The 27,181-nt window shown below is 37.8% G+C and overlaps 1 protein-coding gene across 2 annotated transcripts; it reads right to left on the bottom strand.

The window, feature by feature from the left end:
- Positions 1–103: 103 nt before the first annotated feature.
- On the bottom strand, positions 104–26,284 carry tmem65 (transmembrane protein 65). 2 transcript variants are annotated; one of them, XM_077598182.1, is made up of 8 exons: positions 26,020–26,284; positions 25,371–25,725; positions 13,518–13,562; positions 12,794–12,861; positions 11,961–12,015; positions 8,880–8,922; positions 2,703–2,808; positions 104–2,064 (listed from the first exon to the last, which is right to left on the bottom strand). In XM_077598182.1, the coding sequence occupies exons 2-8, from the start codon at positions 25,678–25,680 to the stop codon at positions 1,891–1,893; spliced, it is 801 nt and encodes a 266-aa protein (XP_077454308.1). In that variant the 5' UTR covers positions 25,681–25,725; positions 26,020–26,284; the 3' UTR covers positions 104–1,890. The 2 variants fall into 2 exon arrangements, with proteins under 2 accessions (XP_077454308.1, XP_077454309.1); XM_077598183.1 differs by having other exon boundaries at positions 25,371–25,682.
- Positions 26,285–27,181: the final 897 nt, after the last annotated feature.

Raw genomic sequence — 27,181 nt, 5'->3', positions numbered from 1 at the left:
GATAATGAAGCATTATGTACTCATATTTGATTTTAACATTATCTTGCGTTTTTGACATGCATGGCAATAAAGGCTAAAGCACAAATTGGACTCAACAAGAGAGTGAACGTTAGTGTTTAATAAAGGAAGAATAAAATGAAAAACATTCCTGACAATTCCTTAACACCCATGCTTGAGTTAGCATGCGGTTTGTAACCTCTTCTGAAGTCTAAATAGAAACAAATAAAGAACATAATACAATCGGTACTTGCATTTCCAAATCTCCCATGAAATAATCGCCATGACAACCAGCAAGAATAATAAAATACGGAACCGAGCAGTCATTTAATATCAAGTCATTTAGTGCATTGTCATTTAGATTTTATAGTGCTGCTCAAGTCATGTTACACTTGTTTTTCTAGAAATAAAAATTACCTCATGTAAAAGAAAATGTTAAATATAAGAGTAAAATAAATAGGACTAGACCATTTGATACTCATGTCATTTTCGGCCACCTCCATTTCTGTGCTTTTTTAAAATTTGACTTAAAATATATCATTTCACAGAGCTAATAAAGCTGGAAATGATCTTGTAATGTCCTTCATGAGCATCCTCAATACGTGACAAAACAAGGTTTCAGTCTACAAGTGGAAGCATGTCTGGATCAAACAATCACAACCAAAAAACGCCAAAAAAAACTTCACTTCTCTTGGAATGTCTACAGCCACAAATAAATAGCTTAAAATAAAGGGAAAGCAGTCAATATAAATGTGACTACAAAACCCCAAAAAGGTGTCTATGCAGAATTTGGAGGGAGAAAACCCACATAGTTTGCATCAGTCTCCTGTTGTGTGTATTACGGAAATGAAGTATATTTTCAAAGATAATAGGACTAAATAAATGTAAAGACGAAAGATATTATTGAGTAACTTTTTTTCATTTTAAAACCGGTAATCTGTTAGCAATAAGAATGTTCAGATTTGACTAACAAGTAGCCATTTCTAATATATAGTGCACTACACAAGAGGGTCCAACTATTCAAAATCTTTGCTTATGTCGCAGAGCATTTACACATAAATTCGAATGCTTTTCATCCTAAATTGGGCTAGAAGGGTATGATAATAATGTGGTTTGAAAATGGTATAACTCCTAACCAGTAGAGTGCAGCAGAGACACAAAATAGTGCAGCCATATCAACCACTGACTTCATTTGAAGGAAATTGTAATAAATTGAGAAGAGGTTAACTTAGTGTAGTCTTGCGAATACTTCTGGTGATTCATATTCTGGTTATCTCAAATGTATTTTTGAGCAATAAAGTTGCACACGTACGTATTTTTATAGTTCACCAGACTCAAAAAGTAAAAGGATTCAAAATAGGAGGTCTGATATTCATATGCTGCTATGTCATACAGCATAAGCTCTTAAATAGCAAAGCTTTTAAATTAAAAGTCTAATGTTAGTCAAAACCAAATGCATCACTTTGACCTCAGATAGAATATAGTTCTATAAAATCATAACATTCATCCATCCCACTGTTATATCTTGTCAGATATAGCAGCGGATTTGTTGTAGTGAACTTGTGGCAGGCCACAGTTTTTAATTTTGTTTTATGGGCAGATTTCACCCAAGCTTGCATGTTGTGCCACTTTTTGCGTCACCCAATCTAGCTTGGTTTCAAAGTCAAGTAAGGAATTTATGGAATGATACCCCTATTCTGTAATCAGAAATGCGGCATCAGAGAGAACAAGGAGGTCAGTTGAGAATAGCAGCAAGCTGATGATGATAATAATGTCGGGAGTAGACGTCCAGGAGCTTCACTTTTAGTGAAGCTGTTGAATAAGATTAAAAGTCTTCGACTATTTCAACGGTCATTTTTTTGATCCGCATTTTCAAAGCAGGAGTCCATGAGCTCACTTTCCGTCGACCTTGACAGCCGTGGCTGTTTGCGTTTTCTCATCATTGTCGTCCTTTTTTCCGCCCTTTTTGCCGCCCTTTTTGCCGTCTTTCTTGTCATCGTCATCGGTGAAGAAAAGGAGTGGGAACATTCCCAGGATGCAGCCGATCCCGACGCCAATGGCTTTTCCCTGGGTGCAAATACTTGCCATGTTACCCAATCTAATAAAATCATACCGTATTTTTATACTTCATGTCATGTACCTACAATGACTGGAAGCAAAAAGATTGATTTCCTGTCACAGTTTACTGCTAAAAGCCAACCGTATTAATGATTGCCGTGAACTTTTCCATTTATCCAATTAGTGTTTGGCAAATCGGAGCTAATGTCAAGGAGTTAAATCTCACAGCTGACAGGCCACGCACTATTGAAAATCTTTTTGGTGTAATTTTCTTTCAAACGTCAAGCGAACAAAAGGGCACATTTAGGACGTTTGACTTGTTTCACTCAGTGCAGGAAAAATGAAAGCAACCATTGATTGCAGCTGTTAAAGCATCAAAATGAAATGCTAGTATAATGATAATGAACCTGGATTTGCTTCAGTGATTGCACCACAATCAAAAAGTGCAATTAAGATGCCTATGTACATGTTTAAATTGTTTTATCACATTTGGACCAAGCTTGGCCATCAAAATCATGTACCACGGCAAAAATGAATATTTTTTTTCCTACTTACAAATCCATGTAATTTTTTAGTGCCCTTTCCAAGTATAGTTGGCTGAACGTTTTACCAACCGTGTCAAACCAATCATGTTAAACTTTACCAACCGAGTGGGAGCTGACTCTGGTCTGCCACATATCAGCCTGCTTCGGACTCAGGTCCGGAATCTGCATCCCCAGTCGAGATGCCAAGGCCTCGACATAGCCTGCCAGTCTGGAGAGGTAAAAACAAAGGCAGAAAAGAACATTTTAAGAAAATGTACGTGTGCGATATAAAACAATCTTCAACTGTTTGTTATTCTACTAAATAAAAACGAAATAAAACATTTTTAAAGAAGAAAAAATGGTCACACATATTAAGTTAATGAAAGATGAAATTATCAATAGGTGTGAAAGAGAATTGTTGCTTATCTGTACTTCTGCTGCAATTGCTGGCTGGTGACCACTCTGGCACTTTTCCAACATAACAAATAGCCTGATCGGACAGTTTTATTTTATTTTTTGGGAGTGCGACGGGCAAAGTTCGCTCTAATTTTTCGTTTGTCTGAGTACCAGTGTGAGCAACATCATCATTGCTCGCTATGGGCACACACCAGTATCACACCTGCCATAGGCAGGTGCAGGTCTACCACCCATAAATGATCTAGTCATAATAAAATGTAATGATTAAAATCTATGAATAAAACATGTTAATAAATGTCACTAGAATATCCACAAATCTGACTTAAATTTTACCGTATTTTTCACGTCTGTCCTTCTCACTTCTCATTCAAATGACTTTTCTGCTGAATGTGTCACTTGATAGTTAAACTTGCATCTATATGCAATATTTTTCCATCGGAAAACTCGCTAACAACTTTAGCTTCGCTGCGTGTTTTGCAGAGGAGACCTTTCTCACCCAATTTCACCGTTTGTTCCTCTATGTGCACACACTTCGACAGCCATTCCATCTTAAAACAACCGGATTTCTTTTTTTACTTTGCCTTTTGAGTGGCTCTGCCGCAGCCCGGTCGTTTCGCCGTGATAAAGGCTTGACAGCAGCTCGGACGAACTGTTAGCTATATGCTCACCTCCAATACAGGCAAATTGTGTAAATAACGCAGTCAATTAATGTCATTAACATTTACTCATGCCGTGAAAGAAAACACACCGGATGTGAAGCTAATCATATCATTGGCTAGACCAGGGGTGGGCAAACTATTCCACAAAGGGCCACAGTGGGTGCAGGTTTTCATTCCAACCCATAAAGAGGACACCTTTTCACCAATCTGGTGTCCTACAAGTGCAATCAGTGGATTGAAGTCAGGTGCTTCTTGTTTTCTGCAGAAATCTTATTGGTCAAAGTGTCTGTGCACAGATCGGTTGGAACAAAAACCTGCACCCACAGCGGCCCTCAAGGACCGGTTTGCCCACCCCTGGGCTAGACAGTGTTAGTCATAGTTTTATCTGAAATTACTGTTTATTGTCAATTGTCCGTGACAGGCTGTCACTCTCGGATTGCTATGAAAAATGGCGCAGAAAAAATTGTAATGTGTTTATTTTTGTCAAATCAGTTTGGATTTTATTTTGTGCGCGTATATGTTTGCTTGCGCAGAGAGCACGAGAGTAGTGTGCAATTGCGCACGCGCGCAGCTTAGAGGTAACATTGGCGACGGGTATTGTTCCCAAAAATCATTGTGCCATAAATCATTCTTTGACCTCCGTTCCTGTCACTGACCTCCCAGGGGACACTCGACGCAATATCATCACACCCACGCGCAGCAGACGTCCATTTTTCTCACCCACACCTTCAATCCCTCCCCTGCCAGATCTACTATTCGACTCCAAGACAAACTTTGTGCTGCAACAATCTGAAGCCAAAGTATTGAACACAAAGGGAGCTGGAAAGGTCAAAATCAATTCATGAATATGGAAAGTCATTACACAGGTGTTACATAATATTAGGTGTCAACTAAGGTTTTCTTGTTGAATGCTTACAGTGGTTCTGCATCAGGCAGGTGCAACATTTGAGCAAAATAATACAAAATATTAAAGAGTTTACTACAGATAGAGAGTCAGGATCAAGATAGGAACAGTAGCCACCACAAGTTTATACACTACAGTGAGATATAATTGTGTGTTAGGTAGGGCCCACAGTCCTGTATTTGCTAATGTGTATGCTCTAGATAAAGAAATGGATGCCCCCGAAAAGATTATCGTTGCCTACAGATTTCACAGTGGTTATACTTTATCAACTCAACGTCCAAACTATAAAGTGGCTGGAAACAGTTTTTGTGGGTATGCTCAATTATGTGCGTCATTAACTTTCATTTGCGCTGCCTTGTTTTCTCTCCCTCTGTAATTAAACCAGCTCTTTGCAGAAGGAAAGACAGGTCATGCACATATTTTGTCACTGATCTAGTTTAAGGGACTGGTGGGCGAGTGGTTAGGATTCGATCCAGCACCCCTTGCGACCTTTGTGAGGATAATCGGTTGAGAAAAAGAATGAATGAATGGCTCGTAGCTAAATCTCACTTCATGACCAAATTTTTTTTCCTCAATAACTTACAAATTGAAATATTATGCCAAAAGAAAAAACCCTCAACAATAGAATCATTTATTTTAATATTTTATAGGAAAATATAATGATTCCAAAAAACTTATGATAGGCACAGCTGCAAGAAGCGGTCAAAGGAAACGTTTTATATTAGAGGGGGCTTAGTTTGAACTTTGTAAGAGAAAACGGAAGAGTTCTTCAGCAAGTAAGTTTGCAGATTCGCGAGTAGCGAATATTAAATAAACGGAAAAAGTGATGCTGAGTAAGACATGTCTGTAAGAAAAATGACTCGGTTGCTTTCCTAATGATTACGAGCTGTCATTCGACAACAGAATTGATGTTTACCACAATTAATTGTTGATATCTCAAAGATATGAAAATTAAATTGCACATCAGGCAGTAAAAAGAACGTAAAGGAAATGCGAGTCACTTGCACACTTTTGACAATATTGCCGTTTTTATGGGTGCAGTTGCAAAAGCATATCACGACTCAACGGAGTGTATTTTACCGACAAGTCGTCCCAGCGTGACAAATGCCTCATAACATTTGAAGTTCAAATTAAATTATAGATTTAACGGCCGCTTAGCTCTTCACTGTCATACAAATGTTGAGTCAGCGGGCTGAAAGATGACATCATATTCTAGGACACGTGTCAAAGTGGCGGCACGGGGGCCAAATCTGGCCCGCCGGATCATTTTGAGTGGCCCGGGAAAGTAAATCATGAGTGCCGACTTTCTGTTTTAGGATCAAATTAAAATGAAGAGTATAGATGTATATTAAATTTCCTGACTTTCCCCCTTTTAAATCAATAATTGTAATTTTTTAATCATTTTTTTCTGTTTATAGTTAAAAAATCATTTTGTAAAATCTAAAAATATATTTTAAAAAAGCTAAAATAAACATTGTTTTAGATATATAAAAAACTGAATATTCAGGGCTTTTAATCCAGTTCTTTTAATCCATTTATTAAATAAAAATCTAAATATTATATCTAAAATGGTCCGGGCCACGTGAAATCAAGTTGACGTTAAAGCGGCCCGCGAACCAACCCTGACACCCCTGTTCTAGGAGGAAGACATTTTTTGACTACATGCCTTTCAACAATCCACATAACAATTTCTACCAAGATTATGTTGTCAAGGGTGCAAGAAACAGAACCTTATTCAAGATGACTAAATCAGCATGTCCTGAACTGGTATCCGGTGAATCATTCACCCACTCATTTAAACTGTCACTGAGTCAGAACGGGACTGACAGGGTGTAATTTAGGGAATTCTAAAAAGGGGAACAAAAAAGCACTTTAATGGCAAAATGTAGCAAAATGTTGTTTTGGTTATTAGAGTTGAAATTACTACTATTTATTTTGGGTTACTAAAAACAAATGACTATAGTCGTTACGCTGAATTACAGTAAATCATATTCAGAGAGGGTAAAGCTTTACATGATTATTAAGAAGATAACAGTCTGAATTGTGGCAAAGATATATGAAGATAATTCTCCACAGCTTTGTGTTAAAGTTATCTTGTGAGTCATAACATGGTAAGTGCAGATATACATCCCTTCATATCAGGAGGCAAAAACTGTTCTTATTCGGTTACTTAATCTAAATGGGCTAAATCCAATTATACGTAAAAGAGGGCTTCTTGCTGTGTTAGAAAGTAAAATAATTGGTCTGTTTAAAAAAAAAAACAGCAGCTGAGACTGAGCTGGCAAAGATTTTATCTTGTCAGCAGACAGCCACATTCAAAAAGTCAACATACACACATGGGAATTAATTATTACATGTTTAAACAATCGATTTGATGATAGATGCAGGCAAGCATTACAGCAGAGTGCAAAAGCTATCATAAAGAATAAAAAGCATCATTTTAGAGAGAGTGTCAAGGCAGCTCCATCTATTTGGCCTCCTTTTTTAAACATCTTTAGAAGAATATGACGCCGTTGGTTATGGGACAGAATTGTTGACTTGGGAATCTGCAGCTATCTAGTACACATTAGTTGAGATAACCTAGTTATTGTACAATGGGCTCTTTGCACATCTTGATGTGACGTTATTCCCACTGGAGATTTTACAACTCACTTTTTAACGATTTAAGTAGCACTCATAGCCCTTCATATTTTCACCAGTCGAATGGGAACCTTTTAAAACATCTGTTTTGCTGTTCCAAAATCTACAAAATCAATGCAATGAATATGAATGTGTCAAGGTGTGCACATAGCAATCATCTTGTAATTTCTGAAACTGGATGAAGGCGATGTTAAATTGAGGGTTTCTCGTAGCCACTGGGCACCGCAGTGCATGGTCACACACGACTAAAAAGAGCAAGTAATCCCATGATTGAAAAACTATTCATATTATTTATATGTATTGTATTAACTATTTATGTTTGTTTTACCAAAGATTCACCAAACAGATCAGACGACGACGCCCACTTCTAATAAAGGATGTCGATGATGGAATGAATATACAGTCACCTCCATAAGTACAATATAGTACCTTGTTCATCTTACTGTTCAAATACTTGTTGTAGGTGACTGTATATTGACACGTAAATTAGAGCTGGAATTTAAAAAAAACTTGAATATTGATCTCAGGCTAGTTTATTTAGTCCCAATATTGAGGATTTAGGAAATACCCTGTTCGGCAGAAGAAGAAAAAATCAAAGAAACCAACAAGCCTTATGTAGGGCAGCAGCTTCTGAGTCAATCTACCCATAAACATTGGCACACTTTATAGCACATAAATCAATTCTGCAAGCTTTTCGTTTGGCTTGTTTGCTGAGAATAATTAGAACAAATTCATGTGCATCCCATCTAGTCTGGCTGATTTGGGGGAACAGATCAACTAAGTGCTTAGCAACATCTAATGCATGCAAATATATGGGTTTGGGGATAGATTTGGCGATTCGTCACTTGGCCTTCCCTGGGAAAAAGATGATTTCCACCTGGAACTGTATGAATAATTAATGAGCCGATATTCGTGTTTTTCAGTACATCATTTGAAGGGGGTATTGCACACCTGGACAATGTTTTTTTTATTTTTCGCACAGTAATTTCACTCAAGACCCATAACGAAACCAGTCCATATGGTAAAATCACATCTCTGGTTTCATTACTCACAATAGTGAACATTAAGTCTTACAGACTTGTTGCCCAGCCCCAACTCTCCTATTCTCTCATGTCTTACTGATATGACCTCCCCTTGAGGACGCCTACCGGTGATGCTCTCTCCCGAATTGTGACAGAGTACCACATTCACATGTGAGTGGATGTGTGTGTGTGTGTGTGTGTGTAAAAAGGTCACAACATCCATCACAGCATCATAATACATCCTTGATGTCTATGAATAACTGATGTTTTCAATCGTCACTTCATTAAAAGTAGCAGAATGTTCGTAGAAAACAACAATATTACGTTAATTTAACCCATGCAAAATAACCTTGGTTCATTTCTTTTCCAAAATTTGCAATCTCAAACCATCATTGTCTCATGTAGCTCCTCATTTCTATTTCAAACAAATCTAGTACAGAGCTCATTCAAATAAAAATGGTGGACAACATCTATGCTGCCATTAATTTTTCACGCAGCGTATATTTCCACGCTGAGTGAGAAAATCATTTCATCACTCATTTATCTTTAAAAAAATACTTTAAGTAAGACCTTATCAGTCACTAATCTTAATTTGAGTGAGTGCCCTTCTCAAGTGTTTCAGGGGCAGTGTGTAGATTTATAGGTGTGTGTGTCTTACCCCAGTCCCGCCAAATCAGACACCAAGTTGCCGAGAGCCGCAGCTGGAGAAGGAAAAGATGAGAGTGAAATTCTCATTTTAGGGTTGTTGGACTGTGTCTTACATCAAGCACCAACTAGCATAAAACACATTGACAGGGAGACAAAGCCAACAAAGAATGAAAAAGTTTTGACATGCAGCTATACAAACTTATTTAAATATATTGAGGTTGTAGTCTGCAGTTTTGTTTCATTCATTGGCCTAAAAGACAGGCTCATAAGTCAAAATGTTAAAACTTTATTTTGGCATGTGAACCGATTAAATGTCAAGAAAGTATATCCTGTCCTTTGTATCTTCGCTTATACATGGAGAGGGAAAACTACCTTCCAGTCCAACATGAAACAACAGACAGGACGATTTGTCATTTTTTTTGGATGATACACCTGAACAGGTGGCCAAAAGGACCACAAAGGATCTGAGCTAAGTGAATTTAATATGAGCCAGCACATCATAAAACAAACTCAGCTGGCAGCCATAAAGAGGCATCCCGATACTGAAAGATCTTGTCTAACGTCTGTTTGAGCTGCTTGGTCTCATGGGAGACCGCCCCATCGTTCCAAAACTTAGGAATAAAGCAGTATTAAGTGAGGAGATTGATGCTGGGGAAGCCACATTTTTCTCTGGCTGTAGCTGACAGCTTCAACATGAAAACATTTACTTTTCTGTCCTCCTCCACATGTTAGTGCAGTCGTGCGTTGATAAAAATAGACATTTTGTAGTAGTGCTAGAGAGGCTGGTGTATAAAGGGAGAAAGTAAAATGAGACTTCCTATTAGCAGCAGAAAAATATGCTGCTCTCTTTATATATACAGCCATAGCGACACAAAAACAAAGCGTTGTTTGATGTATTATTTTTTTATCACATGCTGATGTGTGATGAGAACCATGAAACTGATAACTATAGGTTTTGTGGGATGATTAATGACATCTACTAATATAAGTGTAAGATGAATCTATTGTGCATTTCAATGCTTTGCACAAATGGAAACAGTGATTAAATTATAATTATACGTACATTAATCACAATTTTAACACATTTCATAAAAGAACATGTTAATTTAATGTTTCATTTGGGTTCTGTTAAAGAATTGAAATATAAACAAATACAACAACCACAGCCAAAGGTTTGGAGACATCAATTGGTTGAGCGTGTCTGCGGGTGTACTCTGCTATTTTCTTTTCAAATAATAGTTGACTTATAATACTACAGCTATTCATCTAACCATATTTGACCAAAAGGTTGCTACAGTTGTACCTCTACTTATGAATGCTTCTACAGGTGAAAAGTTTTGATGGGAAACAGGTTGTTCCAAGATCCACAAATATTAAATGAAATCAAACATCCAGACGAAAAGTTTTCATGGGAAGGAGGTTGTTTTAAGATACACAAACTTTTAATGTCGGCATTTTCAGAGCTAGTTATAGCAACTGTCCGACAAAAAGCCCACTTTGTGGGCACTCCATCTTTTTCCAGGACCATGGCTGATCAGCTTCAGCTGGCGGGGAGTTCCCGACTCGTGTGCCTTGGACCATGATTCGTCATGGAGTTGTTTCTTGAGTTTTTCTGAATGTGCGTAACATCCTTGTTGTTGAAGTTGTAGTGTCTTTACGTGTGTGTGTGTGTGTGTACATATGTTTACTTAGCTGCCACTCGCAACTCCACCTTATTGGAGAATGTCTTTTATATTCATTATATTGGCTTAATAAATAATGTTCTTAAGTTTTTTCTTTTATTTTGCAAATATAGAGCCATTTACATATATTTAATACCAGATGTATATATTGTAGTCTTTGCTCTGAGGGACAATTAAATGCTCAACAATTAAATAATTTTATTTAGCTGTTAATTATTTAGTGGCTTGGGCATTTAAGGGTAAATTTTCTTCATAGATATAGTAATAAAGAATATTGTCCAACACACATGAACCTGTGAATAAATGAGCCATGAAAATACCATATCAGAGCGTGGTATTGGTGATAATGTCCTGTTGACCACAGTATGCATGTGGATCTTCAACAGCAATTATAAAGGATTTATTTTTTTCAATAAATGCAATTCCCTCAATGACATTCAGCATCTTATTTTGCAGTGGTGCAGCCTCCATCTGTCACAATCTGGAGAGTCATTCACACTCATTTGCATCCCAGAAATGCTGTGATGGGTGAACTTGACTATAATTTTGACACAAGTGCTAGATCACTTCAGAGTGGCCTTAACACGGGCAGGCGTTTGGAACTTAGAAGTCACCAGAGTGGCTGTAATGGTGCCTCAATATTTGAAAAACTGAGGAAGGGAAAGGAAAATAGAGCTGTTTATCTTTTTACCTATAGGTGCAAGTGTGGCCTTAAAGCAAATTGCAGCTCAACATGGGAGAGAAATCACCACGATCAAAGATAAGAGGCAGCAAGTGTCGGAGCTTGCAGCTCAATTTAAAATGACATTGATAATCATCTCTGACTTTGCAGTTTTGACCACCTCTTTCCTGCCCTGAAAAGCTTTAGAGGTTTCCCATGGGCATTTTGCTACACTTCCTTGCTTGATCAATGAGAATATTTAACATTAGGTTCACAAGCATATTGGATCCCGTATCAGTCAAAAGCTCTTTGATGTGGACACCAATAATCCTGAAATCTTTTCAATCAGTGAAGTGACTGTTGATGATCTGACTGGCATGTACATGCACCCTCATTTGACCTGAACATACTCACTATTTTTCCCCAAAAGATGTTACAATATTTGAAATAAAAATGAGCCATATGAAGATTGACCTTTAAATGAACAGGATTCTAGTGATTACAAAAACAATACCGGAGACATGCATTTAATTTATGCCTTTAAATAAAAGTAACATAACATTCCAAATGAACTGCACAGACGAGTCACACTTAGTGAAAATGGTAAAATTCAAATAAAGCAGAGTAAATAGTATTACAGTTGTTGTCAGTGATCATTTTACATTGATGCATGCACAAATATGAGTCACAATCATGCATTTGTCTTTTCTTTGATAAAAGAGAAGTTGAGAAAGAGTAATCATCTTACCTGCCATAGTAGATATGCCAAGAATCACACCAATAGACAATTCAATTTGGGTTCCCTGGGGAGTAACAAACATACACAATAACCATGAAAACAAAGTAAGGTTCAATTCCTATTCAGTAATGGTGTAACTGAGTACAAAAAAAATCTGAAACTGGTGAAATAATATCAAAAAGGCATCATGCAATCATAGCTGAAATGTGTAGCTTATGACCCGTTCATCTTTGTTTGGCTGGCCTTCAGCAAGATTAATGAGTAGCGATTAAAGGAGCATGTGAGAATTGTGAGATGTGATATACAGAATGTTAGGAGACAGAGAAAGGCAGAAAGATCAGACAGTGTGAGAATATGACCGAGTAGAAGGTGTCACAGTACCATCTGGACTGTTGTCTTTCTGCACACATTATAATTGGTTTAACAATTGCTTTAAAGGGTTAGTCTGGATTCAACATCTCAAAATGTGTCATCATAATTACATTTCCAATTTCTAAGTAACTTTGAATTAGATTTACAAATAATGTCCGTGTTTGCCAGCTGATCGCAAGACACAATGAGATGAACAACCATTCACGGTCAGACTCATAAGTAGGAAAATTTTAGAGAGTTCAACCAATCTGCCATTCATGTTTTTAGGATGTAGGAGGAAACTGGTGTACCCGGAGAAAACCCACACAGCCAGGGGGAGAACGAGCAAACTGCTATTTGTTCAAGAGTGAAAAACTCTTCTTGTATACAGTATGTTACAGCTGAAGTCTTCTAAATGGTGTATTCTATTTCAGTTGTTGCATCAGCATTTTTAAGGAGTGGTCTTTGTATTTAATGTGTGTGAAACTTACGGCAACAATCATGATGCAGTTGTCCAGAAATCCAAATCCAACAAAAGGGAGTGCATTGTGCAGGAGAACTGAAAAGTAATGAATATGCCAATCACATTAGTGTCAATATTCAACACATTACAATGTTTTTTCTATCTAGAATTTCTAGCTATTTCTACAACTCTGATTTGTCTATAATTAGAACTATGTAATATTCCACACGACTAAAAACTATAACATTCACAGTGAGAATATGTTTTCATTAATGCGTTACAAAGCAATTCATATATTGATTTCAGTAAACTATGCAATGATATCTAGTGCAATGTGGAGTACATTCAGTTAATATAAGAGCAGATAATGTTATTTACTTGAGAACCTGTTCCTATTTATAAACAATTTCCAGTCAGACATAAAGTAGGGTCACATTATTGGCCAATAAAAATTGAATTATCCAAATGGCAAGATCAGGCCAACAATCACATTAGACAAAGGCTTGTGTTGGCGAGGGCAACGTAGACATTCCGGAGATTGCTGGAGTAGCCAGTGACTAATTGCAACTTTTATTTTACCATTTCCACCCAAGCAGGAAAAACTACATTTCACTGACACATATTGAATCACTGTGCTTTACACATCTGACTAAACCCAATTAGAATCAAAATTGTTTGTAGGGCTACTTTAGTTTAAGCATAGTACTGTAAAATAAATGGATTGAAACTCTACAAAAATGTGTACTTCTTACCATATCTTAACTGTGCTCTAGTAGGTGGCGCAACGTCAAGCTGCCCTGTAGAAAAAGAGATGATGAAAATGTTACAGTCAAGCATGAGAAATATACCGTGGTTTTCGAGAAACATTTTTGGATGAAAATGACGAAGGGGAGGGGTGGGGTTGGGATGATGGGGGGAGAAAATAGACCATAAGAAGTGCACGTGCGAGGAGCACTTTCTATCTCAGTCATTCCATCACCCAGAATGATAAGCGTGTAGGAAATGATGCATTATATTGATTGGAGCTGGTGTAAGCCTGGATGAGTGTGCTTGAGAGACACACACGCACCTTACTTAATTTCATTCAAATAATAGATAATGTTTGTGATAGCAGGGGCAAATAAACGGAAAGAGTTGATGGAAGGGGAATTAGGGACCTAGAAAATGACTGGTCGCCAGTCGGTTGTAAGACAGGAGTGGAAACTGATGCCATGCTGCCTGTGCCGTAGTCAGATTTTTGGGGATTTGGACTTTTGGACACTACTACGCCATCAGTGACTGAAAGTAATTATAATCAAATTATTCCACTGTGAGACAAAAAAAATGCATTATGCATTTACCGTACATGCATAGAATATATACCAATTACATTTCATTTAGATCTTTCAATTAATAATTCAGAAGCAGGAATTCTATTTCTGCAATTAATTACTAGATTCTCTGCCGTAAAAAAATAGAAACCAAAAAAAACCCGGGAACGGGGATCGATGCGTTTATATACAGTAAAGAATAAAGAGCTTAGAATATTCATTCATTCATCTTCTGGACCTCTAATCCTCACAAGGATCACAGGGGTGGTGGAGTCTTCCCAGCTAACTATGGGAAGTACGCGGGTACACCTTGAATTGTTTGCTGGCCAAATCCCAGGGCACAACGAGACAAACATTTATGCACATAATCACACCATCTGGAATGTCCTGTCAGTCCACAATGCATGCTTTTGTCATATGGAGTAGTTGAATTGCATAAAATTATTTTATTGAGGCAGATGTTGATAGAAGAGAAACGTAGCCTTTTAAGAAGTTTGTAATGTTTGAAGATGGCATGAGAAACAACAATGCCATCTGTTAATGGATTAACATGATTGTGTACTGTATAACATTTGACATAAATTTAGCATAGAGGAAAAAAAGGAACTTCACTCAGGTATCATACAAAAACCAAATCCATGTTTCCAAAGTAGCTGAGGCAACCTACAAAAATAGTGTGACACACCATACCTATGGAACAGACTTTGCAAACAAGAAATATAAAGAGGCATATGAAAGAGTGCAGTGTTTCTCTGGCCTTCAACAAAGGCAGACGTTTGTTTCCTTTGCTTAATCACTCCATCTTGCTGACTTTGCCTTGTGCTTATCTTATGTAACTAAAGCCTCTTGCTATATAACCGAAAAAATTGAAATTATGGAAATCATCTGGTCTATAGATGCAAATGATCACATTTTATTCTATTTTTATTTTTGAATCCAAAAACAAAGAATAAGCAAAAAAACAAACAAACCAAAAAAGCCACCTGTACTGCTAGTTGCTGTGCAATAAACAAAATGGTAGAGAACAACACCAGTGGCTCTACCACCCCCTTCATTACTGAGGGCAATAACATGGTTTCCGTCTGCAAGTTCTGTGAAATTGGATTTGTTTCACTCATGTGTGAAAATTGGACCTCAATTTCCACATGCTGACATCTATGGATTTTGTCACACATTTTATCTGCCTACATGATGGAACACATGATTTACAGTGTTGTTTACATTTTAATCATATCTACATATATAAACAAATACAGTTTTTTAAATTGTAGATATACAAAATCAGAGGGAAGACAATTAAATATTATATTAATTCAGAGAAAAAAATATTTTTTTATAAGATTTGAGGTACAAATAACAGGGCATAAGGAATTGTGAATTGAGGACCACTGACACCACAGGATTTTTCTGCTTCACTTTGAAGAAAGGCTCCTCACTATTTATTTATTTTCCTGACACGGCTCTACTAAAGGCCTCTGGTGTAAAGTATTGATTGCTGCCATCTAAAACCCACACTGCAACCACATTGCAAGAATCGGACTGAGCTGAAAGGATCTGGGGAAATGAATGGACCGTAATATGCTGCTAACCACAAACAGGTACTCAGAGAAGCTACAAAATACTTCTCTAATTGTTTCTCCCCAACTTGCAACAATGCAGAAGATAAAATTAGCTATTTATAGATGTGTTAGTAGATTGGAATTTAAATACACATTTGTTAATGATGCTGTCAGCCCCACAACATCCTAAAGCAGCACCTCCGCATCCATTATTATTACTACAAGAAATGGAGCATTCTGCACGCACGTGTGCGATGGGACACGCACACACATTTGTCTAAACCCAGGGGTGCTCAATACGTCGATTGCAATCTACAAATTGATTTTGTGGGTACTCTTGGTAGACTACATAACAGTAAGTTTTAATCCAATCTGTTGTTTTCCTTTAGGCCTGAACAATGTCTCATACGGTTAATAGGTTCCAAGACATGCCACAACAGGTAAAAAAATGACAATTTAGGGGGTCTATTTTATATTATTTGGATTTTTAAAAGGCATTCTGTACTATTATTTAACTCACCTATTACAATACTCTTCACTATTCCTGCACTAACAATAAAACTTGTTAAAAAATAACATTTAGTATTGAATAAAATATTGCACTTTACTTTGTTGCGATGATATTTGTATCCAAGAATATGTTCTTCTTTCGACAGTCATACATTATTATGAGACAATGCTCAAGTCAACCCAAATTGTAGATTCACTCAAAGCAAAATGGCAAGTTTGAGTTTGATTTATTTAATAAAAGGGACAATACAGTAATCCCTCGAATATCACGGTTAATGTAGACCAGACATGGCCGCGATAATCGAAAAATCGCAAAGTAGTCATCCCTATTATAACTCTTTTTTTTTTTCAGTAGCAAAAGTGGCTTTCGCTTACGAGTTTCAGCATGGATTTTCACATTTTTTTAATTAATAGTGGAAAAAATCACGATGTAGTGAAATCGCGATAAGTGAAGACGCAATAATCGAAGGATTACTGTACATATTAATGACCATATACATATTCATGTTAATGAACATATATATGTATAAATATGTAAGATTATAGCCAAATGCTACTTTCCATCTTTAATTCCTTGTGCAGGTTGAAGATAAAAACAATGTTTAATTATAATGTGATAGAGAATGTATAACGGATCTTGTTTTAGCAAAAAAAAAACTTGGTTTGTATGCCATGACTTTTACATGTGAGAATTCTTACATGAAAACGTTCTTCAGCAAAGTTTTTAAAAAGCCTGAAATTCTTCCTCAATATTCAGCGAAGGCAAAAGCAGAAAGGAAAAATGCAGAGGCACTTTCCATCTCAGACTTTGAAGTAGCTCTCTATGCTTGTGTGTTTTTGCCCCCTTAGGATTTGATTGAAAATCCAGTTCTATGAGGAAAGGATTCTCATTAACTGATAGTGAGAGGCAGCAAAAATGACTGAGTTGTTTGTATGGGTGTGTGCGCATGAGGGAGGGGGGATGAAAGGTGGTAGATACCACCTTTATTAGAGGGCTAACGGGCATTTTACCTTTTGTGGGCAATTATTGCTGTTCTGCACAAGAAAATGCTGGGATGGACTCTTTTCACCCTGACAGTGTGAGTGTGTTTGGGTGTGGGTGTGTGCAAAAAATGATCAATAGAACCCTGCATAGGGAGCAAGACATTCATCAAGCGACCAGCGCTGCAGTAGTTTTGTATGAATTATGAGACAACTCAAGAAAATAGTCACCCAGATTGTGAGCCAGAAAGACAGATGCAGTTGTCATAAAATAGGAAGAGAGTGAAATACATCCTGCTAAAAACAAGGATATGAATACAGACGCTCCCCTACTTACGAACATTCAACTTACGAACAACGGTACATACGAACATGTCTGCAAATTGCGTTTAAGTCCAAAAATGTTCGCAAGTCCAATTTTGTATTTCGCCTTTTTCGGAGTAGTACTTCTTTCCGCCGCTAATACCAACGCCTGGCACTGTGAGAGCTCAGCTCACCCAGCATCTACCTTCTTCTTCGTTGCAATGCGGAAGTGCGTGAATGTATCTCCAGTGTGCAAAGAACCTTTTTCATTTGTATCATTAAATATCTCATGCATCCAATATTGAATATGGTTGGTAAAAAAGCTAAAGGCTTCTATTGAGGGAGTTGCAAGGAAGAGGCAAGCCATTTCATTTGAAACGAGTGGCAATAATAACGAAGCTTGATGCGCGTGAGAGTGGTGAGCGTTGCACATCGTTCGACCGTCAGTACCATTTATAAACAGAAAGATCGAGCAGCAGGACCCAAATATTGAACGTTGCACAAAGTTTGCAAATCAATTGAATAATGCCATACAGTGCTACCGCATCATTTATGATGAAAAAAAGAAGAAAACTGTGTAATTGTCATTAGGTCGCTTCTTTTGGCCAGTTTCTAATACATAAATCTCTCTCTCTCTCTACAGTACTGTACATATTCTCTCCATTTTATTATTTTTTTTCAGTACAAACCAATGCGTGTTACTTATACAAGCCTTAAACATACAAATGCACTTATATAAACCTTCAATATACTTATATCGGCCTTAAACATAAATTATAATACAAAATATAGCACTGAATCAACTTACAAACAAATTCAACTTATGAACAATCGCTCGGAACCAATTGCGTTCGTAAGTAGGGGAGCGTCTGTATGTAGCTGGGATGTAAGTACAAGACAGATGCCTCCAAATATTCCATACACTAATGGGAATTTCTAAGCACAAGAAAAGTAAGTAGAGTAGCTTTCTGGTGGTAGGACATGGGGAAGTGGAAGTTTTAATTAGGCGGTCTAAAATAACTCCAAAGACATATACTACAGTGAATTGACATTGAGCTGAAAGAGAAGCCACTACAGTTCCTCTGAGATGGTGTTGATAATGAAGCCATGCTCACATTTGATCTCACAGTCCATCCATTTTAGTGTTGATACACACCATCTGCTCAGATGACCATTACAGTTAATGCAGCTCATGCCAGGGTGTACTTTACTTTATAGCACACTGACTTCCACTCACACCATAATGAAATTCATCATAAATTATTCACTAAAACACTAGACATGGAATTAAACTAAGGTCTGCTTCAATGCTTTTTTTCTTCTTTTAAAGGACGATTAAATTGAAATCTATTTGGATTAGGATTTTAATTCATGATGATTACCACAGAAAATAAAGTACCAACACTTATACTACAGGTCTTATTTTACATTCTTCTCTTTGTAAAAACAACAGCAGAGGACAATCTACAAGCAAACATAAATGCATAAAAATAAACCATAAATCCATGTATTTGTATTATGTAGATTTATGTGTTACAAATTTAGATTTTCAGTCTTTGTTTGTTTATTTTTGTTTTTCTGTTGAATCCAAAAAAATCTTCATTTCAGTGCAACCCAACCAGGGAAGGTCAAAGCCTAGCTTTGAGCCCAATCAAAACTGCAAAGTGGATGTGCTGTCCATTCTTTCTTGTGCCGCTACATCGCAATTGAGAGGGAATTCCTGGAATAATTATGAGCCAAAAGATTTCAAGTATATAGACACAGTTGGACTCAAGTCATATTGTAAGTCTTTACCATGATTTATTCTTTTTAGTATCAATACTACTTGTGTACTACTACTGGCTGTAACATCAAGATGGATGGTGTCACTTGAGCTTTCAGTTTGTCCTGCGATTGGCTGGCCACCAATCCAGGGTGTCCCATGCCAGGTCCCCATAGTTAGCTGGGATAGGCTCCAGCACCCCCCATGACCCTTGTGAGAATAAGTGGTTCAGAAAATGAAAATACTAACAGTATTTGGTAGAGGTGGAGCTAATTCTTCTACTTTCATGGCAAGGTGAGTTGGCTTGGTGCACACTAAGGAGCAAATAATGAGCAATGACAGGACACATACAGAACATCAGAGGTCAAGAGGAAAAATAGAAAGAAATCTGAATATATTTCTTATCGGGGAGGTCATTTTGTCCCAAGGAGAAGCAATCCCCAAAAGAACCATGACAGCTTATGATGCTCAGACTATCATGGCATGTAGTCTGAATAGTAGAAAAAAATAACAAGGCTTTTGGGATAATCACATTACCGGAGTGTCTGTGATGCGGTCATAACTTGATTTACAGAACAGTCCGCCTCTTCAGATTTTTCAATGAAAGCAATTCATATGCAGCCATTTCTATTTGGAATCCAGACACTGATAATCAATTATGTGCCTCTTTGAACTTGGCCTCCATCCTATACTTTGACGAGCGACATCTATCTGGCTGATACGCTTTCAACTTCACATTAATCAGCGTGAACGGTATCAAAGAATCCACCTCAGAAAGGTATAAACTATTACCGAGAGAAAGATGTGTTACATTACATACAACGGTGCATGTGGGATTAAAAACTAATGAAGTAGGGCTCTGTCTTGCATGAAATTGAGTTTGATCATTTTGTAAAAATCACTTTTGCCTTGAATGACCTTTTAAAGGAATTCCAATGGTGCGTTTTGCAAACACTCAGTTTGAAATGATCTTTGTGTGTTTGAGAGTTATTAAGGGCTGTCGGAAGTACAGCAGTGTGCAAATCAGAAGAGCTGAAGCACAATGGGGAAATGAAAAAGGGGAGACTTCTCTTTCTTACCAATATAAAAATAACTTCAAAATAACTTGAAGAGCACCAAGGCTTAAAAATTCATGAAAAAGCAGGCAGCAGTGAAGCTATAGATGAGCAGCTTCACTCGATGATCTGATTATGTGAAAAGAGATCGAATGAATAATATAGATTCTTCTGGATTCAAGCAAACCTATAATTTTTTCAGTCACTTGATCAGTCAGGTATCTTCAAAGGTTTAATTTATTTTTACTTAAACATGTTAAATTAAACTATGTGATTGCACACTTAAAGGAATTTGATGCTGTAGTTTGTGCAGGGAACCAATTTGGCTTTCTTGTAGGTACTGTGAAAAATGTGTTTTAAAATGAGAACAATTAGGAAGTCAACCATTCTCCTGAAATTTAATGTGTTATTTTTTTGACCATGCATTGCAACTGTACATGAACATTAAACAATGCAAGTTAGTTGGTCACCACACTATACAACCATAAGCCTTCAATTTTTGATCTTGCATTATAATTTGCGGGTGGATAATTATACTATGCCCAAACAAACAACAAAGACCACCCTCACACCTCTATGCATTTTGTGTTTTGGAAAATCCTGGAAAACTGCAACCTTGGTGGAAAAGTTTTTTGTCAGTGTCAGCCGTCCCACTTGAAAAAAATTATTAAAATTGCAATTCTTGAATTTCAAACTGGGGCTTGTGTTTCTCACCTCGGAACCAGGGAAGTCATAAAAAAATCTTTGTACAAATGTAACCTCAACAGGTACAGTTCATTATGGCATTGCTGTCCAAAAATGAAAATATTTCTACAAAAAATGTATTTGATTTTTTTGCTATGTCCAAAGAGTCACCATGCTTTCTTGATGATCAGTTGATTTTATCATTGTTGTTTGTGCATGTTTCTTTCTTTTTATTATTATTATTTTACAGTTAGTGGCCTTGGAAATTAACTCAATCAGCAATTACATATTTGTTATGTTTCCTCCAGTGACTGGGGATAACTTTGCTCCCAAAACGGAGGAGGAATTTGCACATTAAAGAAGCCATTTTTACTTTGATGTAAATTATTAAGCCCAAAGGAGTTAAAAGTTGGGTCAATATTCATGCAATGAAAGTAGGCTGGTTTATTATTACCTGAAACAAGGATGCTTCGTAAGCGAGCTTGATTCTACTAATACTTCATAAAATGTACCATATATTTTCCTCGAGTGCTGCTTGGATTAAAAAGAATTAGGATTGTCTGGCATTGGCATAGAGCAGGGGTCGGGAACCTTTTTGACAGAGAGAGCCATAAACAATTAATATTTTCTAATGTTATTTCTTGAGAGCCAATCTCGGAATTGAAAAGTAAAAATATATTAAAGTGTAATTTTTTGTTGTTGTCATTTCATCACTTTTAATGTACAAAAAGTCTCTGGTTTCCTTTGACAACATTGTTATGTGGTGGCTTACAAAATCAGTATCAATGATATCATGCATGCAGAAGAGTAATAAAAAAACAAAATTATGATTAAAATAGGGGGACAGGTAGTGTCGACGCCGCAGTGACCCTCTTGTTAGTGCGTTCGGGACTCCGCTCTCTCACCAATGATTTCCATATTTTACCTCACAGGTTAGTGGAGAGCCATATGTACCCATGGAAAGAGCCACATATGGCTCCCGAGCCATAGGTTCCCTACCCCTGGCATAGAGGAAGGCATGTTGACATTATTATACTTGTCAACTTTCCATTTAAGGCTGTTTATTATTTGCTTTTGCTGTGCTTGCAATGCCAGGATAAAGCAGAGAGCTGTCTAGGAAAATGATAAAAGCAGCTATCTCATGGCTTACCCGCTCTCAAAAGGTTCCCAACAATCCTTGGATGTCTCACAATGCAGCCTATTTATTCCGCATGACTCTCCTTGCCTGACACATTGATCTGTTCAAATGATCAATAAATTTTTGTCTCTTGGACCAGATCCGATTTAAAGCATCATGTTTCAACACACACACACACCAGTGTCCCTCCAACAATTTCCACTTGTTCAGAGTGACATCAAAAAGGAATTATACAAGTGCAAATTGGAATTATACAGGCGCACATCACGGAGAGTTAATTTGCCCTTAAGATCAGGTAAAAATACATGACTATGCACAAAATGATACCATCAAAGAAAATAACGGCTACCGTAGTAGCAATAATGGGTAATGATTAAAGGAAGAACACAGCGTACCCAAGAAAAGTGAGCTTCATTAGTTTTCCTGTCATAGTAATCACCTCACGTGCTTAGTCAGTGATCTTCACATTCCCATTAAATATTGTGTCAGCTATTTAATAATGGTTTTGCTTATTACATCAATGTCACCTTAGCAATTTTAGAAAATGTTTGTGCAATTTACTTTTTCCTGATTAAAATAGTTTGGGTCGGCACAGTGGAAGAGTGGTTTTCTATTCTGTTTCAACAGTAATGGTGTTCAAATCGAACAAATTGCAGTTTAAAATGAGATAAGCTGCAGTTTAAGGTCATTGCATGAATGGTTACTGATTATCTGAGGACACCGAGGCTTTTGTCACATATTGATGACACAGACTGAAATATGACGACGTCCTATAACACAAAAAAACAAGGTCACGTCAACTGATCGATGCTTTTGGAGGCTGAGAGTTGAATGTGATCAATTGATCTCAGTCAATAGATTATTCCCTCAACACGCTTGAGGATCGAAGAGTTAGAAATTGTACATAAGGCAAAACAGCACTCTGGCTGGGGGTCGGCAGAAGTGACTCAATAATTATGTGATTCTCTTCGGCTAACATTTGGTCCACCTCAACTGTCTCATGAGAGCGCTATAAATAAATATAGACACTGTCCTAAAATAATTGGCCATGTCCTTTTTTTCGGAGTTCAGGTAACGCACAAAAACTAACATTTGCTGATTTTTTTTTATATTGACTTACAATTTTAAACTTTTTTGTAAAATGACCAGAGCAATTCTTTTAAGAAGGTGACAATATTTGAAAAGTCATAAAAATATCTGACTTTGGAAATACACTTGATGCTCAGTATTGATTTTCTACCTCCTCTATTTTATACCAGTACTTTGTCTAAGACGTAGGCTCTAGGCATAACTGTGTAACTAATTAAGTGTCTGGGGTGTTCATTATTACAAAATCCTACTGAACCTAGAAGCAATAACATTATTCAACTACATCAACATGCTCTGAGTAAACCCATTGAATGCAGTACATTGGTTAAATTCAGATTTAAATGTATGCAATCACCTTGACCTTTTCTACCAAGTCTAGATGATCCTCTTTCAAACAATATTCCTGTATTTCAATGAAAGTCCCAAACACTTTATATGTATATTTTTGTTTTACCTGCCTGTGCGCCAGGTAAAAATAAATCATCCACTTTGAACATCTCAGTACTTTCCTAAGAGTAGCGGGTCAACAGTAGATTGCAATTCCTCAAACCTGCCAACAAACGCAGAACCCACTTAACTCATTCGCTTCCATTGAATTAGAACCAGAATGTGAGAGGTGCCAAGGTGGTACTATTTCTGCAGTTCTTTGATATTTAGGCTAATTGGGACCTGATGAGTGTAAAAACAAAGTTATTTTTTTACATGATGTAGTTTCTGAGAAAAATTATGTCTTCATCATAAGTGGACACCAGGTCCTTGTAGTCCAAAATGTAACATTGTAGTCTACTACAACAAAAAATGTGATGTCCACACTTGTGGACGCCTGGTCATAGGAAGTTAATGTAAATGATAAGATAAATTTACTTATTTTTTGGGTGATGATTTGTCGTGCACTCCCTCAGCTGATCCGCAGACTAATGGGTGTAATTTGATTGTCCTGGGTTCTGGGATGTGGACAGACCTCCAATGGCTATGGCGTTGGCGCATTTTGAACTTGCGGCATCTGGCTTGCTTATCGGCTCCCGGGAGAAGTACATTTCTCAACATGACTAACACACACACACATTATAGTGTGATTATGCTTGACTACGTGCCACTGAACAGATTGTAGGATGCAGATTTAGGTAGCATTTATATAAAATTATGATTTAATATTTTTGGTATCTGCTCTGTCTGTTTTTCCATTTTGTCTACCCCCCACCAAACTATTTTCAGTCCCGCTGCTTTCTCTGAACCACAATGAGAGCACACCCAAACCCCCATAAAACTGTTCATCAAGACTCATACTCACATTGTCTGTGTCGAAGCAGCTGAACAGGCCAGGGGGGAAAAGTTCATTTTTTGCCATTATACACAATTATTGCAAAGGGATATTTTAAACAAAATGGATATACAGCTCGGGTGGCCCGGCGGCTGAGTGGTTAGCGTGTCGGCCTCACAGTGGGAGACCTGGGTTCAAATCCAGGTCGGTCCATCTGTGTGGAGTTTACATGTTCTCTCATGGCTTGCGTGGGTTTCCTCTGGGTACTCCGGTTTCCTCCCACATTCCAAAGACATGCATGGTAGGCTAGGACACTCTAAATTGCCTCTAGGTATGAGTCTAAGGGTGAATGGTTGTTTGTCTCCTTGTGCCCTGCGATTGGCAGCTCACCAATTCAGGATGTCCCCCGCCTCTAACCCGAAGTCGGCTGGGATAGGCTCCAGCACCCACTGCGACCCTAGTGATGATAAAGTGGTTCAGAAAATGAGATGAGGGGATATACAGCTGGCAAATAAAAACAGCCCAAAACTAATGACATAACAAAATTATTCCTGATAGGCTATGTTTTAGCCAACAGCCGACACAGGGGACCATGTGACATGCTGTATCACGTTGCTGCCAAAGTGATAGTTGTCATTCACGGCTCAAATGTTTTAGCAACAAAAGTGTCAGTGGATGTCAAAATTGCTTTGTTTGCCTTGTCATTTTTAAAAACCCTTTTAGGAAAACTACCTGATTGTGTTCAATGTGTAAATAATACTGGATAACACCATTTAGAGACCCTTTGAGTCAAATCAAAAGGTAGCACACTGTAACAATGGCAAATATCGTTCCATTTTCCGATATGGCATTGTTATGAAATTGATGAACTACACCCCACCTCTAAATGGTGGTAATTATGCCAAATTGATTCCACAGAAGCACTAACCAGTCATACAGAGCCACTCACCCACCTTGAGCTATGGCAATGGATTCGAACTTGTGCAGTTCCCTCAGCAGGAAGGTGCGCTCAGACGGATGCAGGCTATAAATAAACTCTTTGGCTCCACGGGGGGAGTTGAGGGGCTCCACCGGCTCCTTCTGCGGGTGGGTGCCGAGATGACGACGTTGAATCCCCGAGCAGAATGGGAGATCTCCAGCCACAACTCCGGGTATGGATACCGCGGGTTCCGCTTGTTGGTTGGAGAGACCAGCTCGGAGCGGCCCACTTCCGGCTCTCAGATTGAGGATGGGTCGCAGGACTCCCCGCAGCTGGGTAAGCATCTCTGGGGGAGGAGGGCGGTGGCAGGGGGAATATGAGTCGAGAAGCTGGAGGGTCATAAGCCACGTTATTACTACATGTGGTGGTGCAACTCACAATCACATGAAATCACAAGGCGGGTCAATCAAGGGTGGAAAGTGGGCGTGACTATAACATTAAGGCACTATTGTAATATAAGTGGGTTTAAAAAAAAGGGTTCTAATGGTCTAAATCATGCACTGCGATTGGCTGGTGCCCGTAGTTACTAGCTGGGATAGGCTACAGCACCCCCGCGAACCTTGTGAGAATAAGCGGTTCAGAAAATGAAGGAATCGTTTAAATCAAAGTGCAACTTGTCTCACCTCAATCAATGCTCGGCTGTCCCGTCCAACAAGCTCCTACACAGAACGGAAAATAACAACAACGATTGCCTCGTCGCATGTGTTTTCTTTTCACTTGCCGTGTGGTAACTTGAGATATGAACCAAAGAAACCTACAAAATAAATCGTTTGTAATGGTAATATGGGCGTAAATAACTATCAGCCGTTGTAAACCCAGCTGCCGTAACCTTCGTTGACAGGACGCTGCGAGGCGGATGGGAGAGGACTGGAAGCATCGACACAAGTGACCAATGAGAAAGCATCTTTATTCGGTGCGTAAAATTGACGTCATCCGTGACGCAGTCACGTTAGAAGAACACTTATTACCATAGATATGTGAAGGTTAGACGTTTTATAGTGCTGTCAGCGATGCAAAGTAAGCCATCTTGAAACAGAAAATTCCCTGGTAGTCACAATTGTAGCTCACGTAAGACAAACTATTTACCCCTTAAAACACTCAAAATTCACTAAATTATTTTCTGATGTAGTACACACATTTTGGTTTGTAACCAACCGTATTAACGTGGCTGCGATCCTGGTAGTTTTTTTAATTAAAAATAAAATACCATACTTGTTTTTAAGAATGCAGTAGAATGATCGCATCCTTGAGGTTTGTTAAATAAGCATATACTCCTCAACATTGGTCATCAGTACTGTTGAAATGTGAAAAAATAAACAATAAGTAAACATCAAGCTCACAGAAGTCTTATTAAACCAAAACGATTGTTTTTGTACTTAATTTTATATACAATAGTTAAGTGTTTAAATAATGGACTGGCAGGGAACCAGCACTCGTTAATTATTTTCATAGATCAATTTGTTGTGTTATATTATGAAGTAAGTTTGTGTGTTAATCAATTTTAAAAGGCTGGGCGTGATCACATTACTGTCTCTATTTGAGCAGGCAGAACTCCTCACCTCAAGAAAAAAATATGCGTGTGGAAAAAACGACTAACATTTATTGAACGGAAGAATGTAGACCACTGAAGCATGAATTTATGTAAAGTCGTTAAAAGCATATAATACACTGCCCCCTTCTGGCTAAAACCTCCTAGTCCCAGATAGACAATCATTTCTACTTAAACATTTATATATATTGATATCAATGAACAATAAAATATAAATAAAAAAGAATGGCAGCAAA

Source organism: Stigmatopora argus, chromosome 4 (assembly GCF_051989625.1).
Source record: "Stigmatopora argus isolate UIUO_Sarg chromosome 4, RoL_Sarg_1.0, whole genome shotgun sequence".
NCBI lineage: Eukaryota > Metazoa > Chordata > Actinopteri > Syngnathiformes > Syngnathidae > Stigmatopora > Stigmatopora argus.
This window is presented reverse-complemented; position numbering and strand designations above follow the sequence as displayed.